Source organism: Camelus ferus, chromosome X (genome assembly GCF_009834535.1).
Source record: "Camelus ferus isolate YT-003-E chromosome X, BCGSAC_Cfer_1.0, whole genome shotgun sequence".
Lineage (NCBI taxonomy): Eukaryota > Metazoa > Chordata > Mammalia > Artiodactyla > Camelidae > Camelus > Camelus ferus.
Genome location: NC_045732.1, coordinates 28441774 through 28451856, shown reverse-complemented (window position 1 = coordinate 28451856; position 10083 = coordinate 28441774). Strand labels below are relative to the sequence as shown.

General features: G+C 38.3%; 1 protein-coding gene across 1 annotated transcript; it reads left to right on the top strand.

Annotated features, from left to right (window-relative positions):
- The first annotated feature begins 8621 nt into the window (after positions 1 to 8621).
- Positions 8622 to 9319, top strand: LOC102524579 (ferritin light chain-like). Its single transcript, XM_032475105.1, is given in 2 exon segments — positions 8622 to 9105; positions 9108 to 9319. Coding segments are annotated over 2 exon segments (519 nt in total). The 5' UTR covers positions 8622 to 8699; the 3' UTR covers positions 9221 to 9319.
- Positions 9320 to 10083: the final 764 nt, after the last annotated feature.

Genomic DNA, 10083 nt, shown 5'->3' with positions numbered 1-10083 from the left:
TCTGGGATATGATACTGTTGGGACTGACTTCTGTCTGTCAGAAATAATCAGTAATTATGAAGACAATACAAAATCAAACTAAGAAACTTTCAAAAATTGCCTTAAAGGGGTATATGTGACAGGTAATTAACTTTTTTTAAAACTATAAATGAAAGCCCATGTGGCAGAAAATTGGTATTAAATCCATTATGTAAATTCTCTATCCTCAAAATTTCGGTATTCATCTTTTTTCTCACAATCTCATTGCCATCCCTTTAGATGAGACCTTCCACATACAGCTTACCTGTATCCCTTATTTTGATCTTATTCTGTCCCCCATACCACTACTACTGTGATCTTCCTAAGTATGAATCTGATCATGTCATTCCACTGCCTAAATCTTTCTTCTACAGGTCTCTGTAGTTTTCAAAATAAAGTCAAATGCATTAGCTTAGTACAAAGTGATGCTCATCATCTGTCTATTTGCTTTTCTAGGCTCAGCTCCCACTGACACTGCTTTTCTCACTCTCCAAACATATAAAGATAATATTCATTCACTGAATAGCTATATATTCACTGAATAGCTATATATTGAACACATACTGTGTGCCAGACACTGTGCTAGGTACAGGAGTTTAAAACAATAGTAATTATTTAATACTATTAGGTCTTATGGTTTTGAGTATGGAATGACTCAGTTTGGTAGCTTTTATTCAGAATTTCTCATGCAGTTTCAGACATTTCAGGGCCTAAGTTTTTGTGCTGTCTCAAAGGCTTCCTAACTGATATGCTTAGGCTGGGATGTCTTGAGCAGCTGGGAGCTGGAACAGTCAATGTTCCTCAGATGTCCCCCCCATCTCTGTGTGTTTGCTTCAGCATAGCAGTTTCAGGGAGGCTAGATTTCTTATATGGTGACTGAGGACTTCAAAGGCACATTTTCAAGAGAGAAGTGGAGGAAGTTGCATCATCTTTTTATGACCTAGCCCTGGAAGTCACATAGTGTCACATCCACTGTACATTATTAGTGAGGCAGTCCCCAAGGCTTGCGCAGGTTCAAGGGGAGGAGATACAGAGGCCATCTTGATGGAGAAGTGATAAGGTTCTGGAATGCATGCGGGTCTGGAAACGTTACAGATAACACAGTCTGCCACAGAAATCTTTCCAGAAGAAGCATCTTGTCTCTTCATACTCCTATGCTTTCATAAATGCTGTTCACACTTCCTCGAATGTCTTTGCCTCTTCTTGATTTAAATTACTAATACTCACTTGGTAAAACTTATCTCCAGTTTCTTCACCTTTGAGAAGAAATCTTCTTTGACCACTACTCCTCACATCACTAGATATCCACTTGTCACCCCCATGCTCCTCCCCATATCTCACCTCCTGTATGTGTCATGCCTAATCCTAGCCTTCTTCCCATAAAATATTGTTGTGGGTGATTTCTTAATGCTATAACTGAACCCAAAACTTCTTCAAGGCATAAATCTCTGTTCAATTTTCTGTTCTCAGGAAATAATTTAGTATTTGTTGTATAATAAACACTTAAATGAATTAATGTAAAGGCAAATCAGATTATCTAGAATAATCTATAGCTATGTATAGAAATGTTTCTTAAAAACTTTTTGTTAGGATTTTAGGTATTCTAGATAGGAAGTGAGAACACAAATACAAAGGAGTCAGGGAGGCAGAAAACTAGCTTCTATACCCAAATTACTTGTACTTTCTCTAAGTTATGAGAGGATCATTTTACATCGAATCTATGGCTAGGACAAATGGGCATGTAAAGTGTTAGATGCTTTCTAGCTAAAAGGAGAAGAAAACAAACTTTTCTGCACATTTACTGTGTGTCAGGCAGTTTATGTACATTCACCCCAAAGATATGAGTACGGACTACCTGTATTTTGCAGATGAAGAACTAAGACTCACAGCATACAAGTAATTGTTCTAAGACATAGCAGACACTCAATTATTATTGCTATACGATTTGTAAATGATGGAACCAGGATACAAACTCCTATCTGTCTGAGTGCAAAATTCATTCTTTCACCCATATTATTCTTTGAGTAAGTTCTCATAGCTGTTAATTTCTATCTCAGATGAGGCTAGATCTCCATGATGCCCAATGTCTATTGGTGGCTGTCCTTACAGAACTTTTACATTTTTCACGAAAACAGTTACCACAGAGTTACAGACCATAAGAATATCTCTCTCTGTTTCTCTTCATTTCTTTGTTTCTTATTCTTTCTCTGAGGTTTTTAGGTGCTAGAGTAGAAGAAAAAGAATGTCTGGGTAGAGATACTGAAAAAGAATCTACGACCTTAATTATAGATGAAGGACTCTGACAGTATAATTAGATATGCAATTCTGCTGCTCATCTTAAGTGTTACCAGAGGCATTCTGGTTTAGTCTTATGACCTTTCAACCATTTCTAACATCTCATACTTTTCAACTGGAATTGTAGTAATGACATAGATCAAGCACTATTGTCTTGGTTTTGACTGATTCTTTCAAGGTAAGACTACTAGGATAATTAAAAAGCTCTTTTACACAGAAAATATTAAGAGAATTCATCTTTAGGATGCAGCCACCTTCCTGTATGTGACATTCCATCAGTTATCTACAACTTTTACTCTTCCTAAATTCTGCAAGATGAGACCATAAACCAATCTGAGAGTAGAAAGACCCAAGACATTTTATAATAGTTATAATCAAAACACTACATAACCAATCCAAGCTGATGTCTTTAAATCATTAATAATGCTTATTAACAATTCCTCCATTTAGGAAAAATATAGAAGAGGAAATATCCTTTAAGTCTTTTTCTCTTTATTGGCTAACATAAGAAATTTTTAAATATTTATGCAAATCAAATCTAACTAGATACATATAGTTGATGCAAAAGATCATATGAATTATTGCTAAGTTGAAAAATATATTTTTATCATTAACGATTTAGGGTAATCCTTGTGTCTTCTTCCAGGCACTAACAAAGCTAATTGAGATTGAGTGGATTAAACTTCTTTTATCTTGCTACGCTACCATCTTTTCTAGTGAAGAGCTTATACTTGGCCTATTCCCATAGGAATAAATATTTCAAAACTAAGAACCTCCTAACTCCTCAGCATATTCAGTGTACTAATTTGAGGAGGGACAACAAATCTATTTCAAAATTGTTCAGAGAATATGAGGCTTAACTTTTATAAATTAGAACCATACTTAATAGTCAGAAGAATTTGGTGATTATCCCATTGATAACAAAAAATCTTTTAAAATATGAATGACCACTTCCTATTTTTTGTTTCTAAGTACAGATTTTACTGTTCTGAATTTTCCTAAATTGGGAACTAGCCATTCTTTTTTCAAAAAGCACTAGTGTCTTGATTGTAAATAGTATGAAGAATTCAACTTGTCTCATGAATATAATTGCCTAAATTTCTTCCTATTCTGAGTTTCTATTTCTTTATTTTTTCTTAAAGACAACCATGAAATCAATGTACTAATTACCTTTCCAATACCCTTGCCTATGAATTTTGTTCCACAAATAAAGCTAAATGAAACGACCAGCCGGTCAATGAACTGATTATTATTGAATGCCACACTTTTTAGCTACTTGATCATAATTTGATGGCCATTAAAAATAAAAAGAAATGTTTTTGTGGTTGAAAATATGATACTTCACTCCATAATCTGAATTCTGTTGCCATATTTACATATTAAGCTCCCTTCAGGTTAACTTTTCAATTATTTAAAAATACACAAAATTATTGAGAAACACCAATTAGGCTGAGTGTCTAGTAAAGACTTATTTGGATGTAGTCCCAGATAATGTCTTTGGCTAATGGGAGGAAGGAAAATGAAGCAACATGATTTCCAGTAAATATGATTTAGTCCTGAAATGTGCCTTCAGCCAAAAATACTCTAAATATATGGTAACTCAAAGCTAATGCCAGTGTTCAAAATGCATATAGAAGTGTATGTGTACAGATGTGTCAGGAAATGCATAGAAAATTATATTTCAGGTAAGATACAGAAACTTTCTTTGACCATAAATATTTATCTATAGAAAATGATTTGAAAAAAAAGAACAATAGATAGTCATCACACCTAAACAAAATTATCTATTTTGTTACTATCAAAAATTCATTCAGTGTTCAAGTCAACAGTAGCTGTCTTTGGAAAATGGTACATTCTTATCATTTATCTTTTTTTACTATTTGAAGTTTTATACAATACTTATATATTACTTTTTCACAAATTTTAAGCCTAATTTGAAGGTAATATCTTTTAAAACTCAAAGAAATTCCAAAACATAATTTTAAGACTAAATATTTTGTTAGAATAATAATTGTTCTTTTGAAAAATGAAGCATTGATGGGTCCTGGGAAAAAGTAATTAGATCTAAGTCCATCTCTACAGGATGTCAAATTGAAATGGGTCTTCTAGATTGCTTTAGCTCAATGAGCGGTTTATGCACTGAGAGGAAATTATGTACATACAAACTACAGTTTTTAGGGTTTTCTGTAGCCAACAGAGTCAAACTGAGATGATCTGGAATTTGTGAACTATCAACAAGAAAGCTTTCTCAAATTATCTCTTCAAGTACCTGTTATAATTAATTTACTTTAAAATGCTTTCCAGGTTTTGGGTCTTCTAATATGGTGCAATGAAAACGAATATATGTATATATATACATGACTGGGACATTATGATGTACACCAGAAATTGACACATTGTAAGTGACTGTACTTCAATTAAAAAGTTTGCAGCTCAGATGGAATAGGGCCTAAGATAGATACCTTACGGAACACCAATGAGAATAGAGACAAGCTGAAAGAAAAAGAGCAAGATGACTGAGACATCTGACCAAGCCTGAATAAGAGAGGTCTGCTGTCAACTGCCATATCTTCTGTTTGTATCCATGATTTCATCTCTCCTTTTAGTTTCAGAGGAAGATGTAACCCCTTCAAGCTCTTGAGAATTCTTGGTCCTATATACTCTTCTTTCTGAATACTATTTTGCTTTCATCAACAACTTGCCTTCTGCATTAAATATGCTCAATGACGAGATCTATACATGTTTTTAACCTGTATGTCAATGGCCACAATGGTTTCCCTCCTTGTTGTCTAAGACTTGGGCTGTGCCTACGCACATTGACTCTTGATCACAGCTCATGCTCTGTTCCATGGGAAAAGAGCAAACATTATGCAAACAGAAACTCGAAAAGTGATTCAATATTGGAGTTTTGCCTCTCTTGCTGCTCTTAGGAAACTCTGCAACCATACTTTATTTCAAGGACAAATATCAAGAAACCTGGGGATTTAGTCTTAATCATGCCAGCAACTTCTGCATCAATAAGAAGGCAAGTCACCTTTCTTTAAGCACCCATATGCTTATCCTTTAACATGAGCCAAAATTGTCTTTAACCTGATTCCAGTCCTTTGTCATCTCCATTTTTATTTAATGTCTTGTTCACCAGTATCTGTCCTCTTCTGTGTGGAAATTGAACTCTCGATGGTCACCAATATCTTTGCCAAAATGAATAGTATATCAAACACATTCATGCTGAATTATCTGGCTGTTTGACACAATCAGCCATTCCTTTATTTTCAACTATCTCCCCCACTCCCCCTACCTTTTAAGAAAATTACTATTCTCACTTTTGTACTTCTCTAATTCTTTAGTTTTTAAATGGAGCTCTGTGGAAGTAAAATAGGTTTATATATTGGCTAAACTGATGGGAAGCAAAGGTATAAATATGTGCATTTAGGGGGGTGCATTCCTTTTATCAATTTTCAAAGGGTCTGTAAGCTAAAACAGTCTCGCTCCTTCATTTATTTACATTTACTGAGAACATTTAATATGTCAGGCCCTGTTCTAGGCACTGGGGAGAAAGCAATGATTAAAACAGATAATATCTTTGATCTCATGGTCTTAATTCTATTGGAGGAAGCAGACAATAAAAACAATTATGTCAGACTGTCTGTTTGAGGAAAGCGCTATGGAGAAAAAAGTAAAGCAAATTAAGGAGCTAGAGAATGGAAAAAATTAGTATTTTACATAGGGTAGTCAGGTAGTCTTCCATGGGGAACTCACATTTGAACAGAAACCTGAATAAATTGAGAAAATAAGCCATGTGGATACCTTGGGAATGAGTAGGATGCTGAGGTTCATCACTTGAGGTAGAAACATGCTCTGTGCCCAGCACCCAGGAGTCATTATGGCTGACCAGAGTGAATGAGAGGTGAGCACTGGGAAGTGAGTTAGAGAAGTACCCAGGGGCCAGGTTAGGCAGGCCTGATAGGCCGCAGTTAGACCCTCAAGAGCACCAACATACTTTCCCTTCCTTCCGTCAAGTTCAATACAGGAATCCTGTCAGCCTGATTTAGTTGAATGAGATTGGGCTTTGGATTATTACACATCTGGGCAACTACTGTGAGAGCTTGAGTAAGTTACTTGTTCCAGTTGAGAACTTTGAGCAAACTGCTTTACCTTTCTGTATTCCAATTTTCTGATCTTTACGAATGGAATTCAATTATCCAGCTGATACAATTATTACAATGTTCTAAGATAGCATATGAATGCACCCACCTTAGTGCTAGCACTAAGGGGATGCTTAATCATTGTTAATTTTCATGCCTCTTTACATAACTTCTTCAAGAGAATGTAAACATTTTCTTGACTTCAACAACTACCTCTATGAATTAATTCTCAGCTCTGTGTCTCTGGTTCCACCATTCACTTTGCTATAGTGTTTTCTTTCATCATTTGCACATGTCTACCTAGGTGTTCCAATAATACTTCAAACTAAAAATCACCTTTCCCCTAAAGCCGTGATCAAAATCTCAAACTGCTCTGGAGTAACATAAACGGATAAAAAAGATTTGATCCGCTGGAAATTGCTCAGTGTCAGCTCCCTGGTCCTTCTGTGCTCAGCGTTGCAGATCTTCAACCTACACACATGCACAGTACTCAGCCACAGGCTCCAGGGAACCAAACCCCTAGCAAGTTCTCCAGCGCTCTTTCTCTTTGTGGCTCCCTCCTTTCTGATACTCTGCCCTGAAATTCTAGCTACATCAGCCTCTGTGGATTCCTCCTCAACTTACAAAAACCACCATGCTCTGCTTGGGTTTTCCCTGTCGGCATCATACACCGGAATGTGCCTCCTGGCAGAAAGTTGAGGCCGCCCCAGGGCTCGCTTCATTTGTTTCCCTTCTCTTGGGGATCTCTGCAATGCACAAAGCTGCTGTTTCATATATTTTACGCCATTTTCTAGTTGTTTACAGCAGGAGGACAAGTTTGTTCCCAGTAACTTCACAAAGACAGAAGCTCACTGCTACTAGTTTAGTAGAAACCCACTGCAATATATAGAGCATGCAAACATTTTACGTATAGATTTCTTACAGGGTTTTTAAAATGAAAATTTTGTGTGTGGAGGTAGGACCTCAGGTGGAGCAATTCGTTCCAGCCTCAGGCCACCCTTACACAACTATACATTCTAGTCTGACAAAGCTGCTCGTCTCACCTTTATGGTATGTCTTATTCATCCAGCGCTGGGGCCTTCGTGAGCCAGGTCCGTTTTGCCCACAAGCAGCAAACCAAAATGCTGAGTTGCAGAGGTTTGGTAAGGCGGCCAAGCCAAGCAGGAAGACCGGTGAAGACATCTACCACCTCGAATGCAAGGGACTGGGGCACTGACGGGATAACGAATAAAGAAGCAGAGCGGTCAGAGGCGTGAGGAGCGGCAACTGGAAAAAGGTGCGGTGACTGTCACTCTGCGCAGGCGGAACTGAGCTACGGGCCGCTGCACCGTCCAAAATAGAGGCTCTGGGCACGACCTGAGGGTGGGGCTTTTGGTTCTCTGACGTCAAAGGGTCATCGGCCACTCACGCATGCCCAGTAGCACAGTCCGTGGTCCTAACCAGTCTTAACCAGCTCAGCTCAAACGAGACACAGCTGACTCCAAGTTCCTGGCGAACAACTCGGGCAAATATCTTATAGTTTATGCTAAGTGCCACTTAGAGGGCATGCAACTCCTTTGTAGCAACAATTTAAATGACCTTGATTAACGAAGGCAGGTGAAATCTATTTGACTAATGATTACCGTGGTTTTAGGGGTACTTAGAAGAAGCATAAAAGGCATTCAAAAATAAGTCTCCACTTACTTGTTCTCTCTTTATTTTCTTCCTTTGGGCCTATGAATAAGCATCTGCCACTACACAATTTTTTCCCACTTTTGAAAGTCCACATTATTTACATTATCTCATTCATTTCATTGTATTTCTTATGACATAATTATTAAAAGATGGCTACTGTTTTCTAGTAAGGTGGCTAAAGCTTATTCAAGCCTTAACTACAATTTGAGAGGTAAGTTTGATTTTTAAAGATTGTTATAAAACTTTAGTCACTCAACCCTATTTACTTGTATGACCAAGAATGCAACTCCAGGCAGTGCGTTCGGTGGTCCCGCGGACCTGTCTCTTGCTTCAACAGTGTTTGGACGGAACAGACCCAGGGACGCCCCTTGCTCCAGCTTCCGACCACCCTTCAACCTTTTTTCCAGTCACATCCTTCAGAACCAGCCACTGTACTATCTTCAGCCTCTGGGACCAGCCAACACCGTTTTGTGAGCTTAACTCATTACCCATCAACCATGAGCTAGCTCCCAGATTTGTCAGAATTATTCCAGCGAGGTTGAGGCCTCTGTCAACCACCTGGTCAACATGCATCTGTGGGCCTCCTACACCTACCTCTCTCTGGGCTTCTATTTCAACTGCGACGATGTGGCTCTGGAGGGCGTTGGCCACTTTTTCTGCGAATTGGCTGAGGAGAAGCGCAAGGGCGCTGAGCGTCTCTTGAAAATGCAAAACCAGCGCGGCGGCCGTGCCCCCTTCCAGGACGTGCAGAAGCCATCTCAAGATGAGTGGGGTAAAACCCAGGATGCTATGGAAGCTGCTATTGTCCTGGAGAAGAACCTGAACCAGGCCCTTTTGGATCTGCATGCCCTGGGTTCTGCCCGCGCAGACCCACATCTCTGTGACTTCCTGGAGAACCACTTCCTGGATGAGGAGGTAAAACTCATCAAGAAGATGGGCGACCACCTGACTAACCTCCACAGGCTCTCTGGTCCCCAGGCTGGGCTGGGCGAGTATCTCTTCGAAAGGCTCACCCTCAAGCACGACTAGGAGCCTCTGCAACCCGGCGGCCTTTACAGAGCCCCTCTGGTGTCAGGGCTTCTGCCTGAAGCCTCTCTGCAGTCACCAGGCAGCTTTTTAACCATCCTGGAGCCCTCTCCCAAGCCTTGGACCAAATAGAAATAAAGCTTTTTGCCACGGCAAAAAAAGAAAAAGAAAAAAAAAAAAGAAAAAAGAATGCAACTCCAGCAAAGGGACACTTCAGTCTTACAAAAGAAAGCATGAGTGTTAGAGCCCATGTTTTATATTCACAATGTCAACTTGCCTGCATCTTTAGAATTGGTTTATTCCCTTCACGTTGTATATAGTCCAGTGCTTGAAAATATGTTTCAAAAGCTTATTTCTCTTACTATTTTTCAGGTCTTAAATCAGGGTCTTATGAAAAGGGAAAAAAATATGCCTGCAATAGACTTAGGTGGTGATTTTCATGTTGCTCACAGAGAACTGATATTTAGAGTTCCTTCAAATTCCAGACTGAGACACAATCATGAACAAAAGCTCAGAAGAAGCCTCTTTACTGCTAATGCAATTGTTAAGTGTATTGTTTTGAAAATGAAAACTTATGCTTTGCACAAAGTTATCTAATCTGTACTCATGCCACTTTTAAATTGCATAAAATAACAGAAAAATGATAGCATAAATCTTCTGTATGTGAAGTCATTATTTTCCTTTCTAGAATGCAATGTGTGTATCTTTTTCTTCATACTGAAGTGCCTCATTCAAAACAGAGGCAACTGGACAATAATTCTCACCCAGGATAAGGTTTGTACAATTGAGTAATATCTCTACTTCTCAGCATGAAGTTAATTTATGTAATTTGTTACACTTTAAGGTAAAATAATATATGCACATATCTACCATATCCACATTCTTTTTAAAAAACAAAATTTTAATCCTTGTTCAATGTTCAATC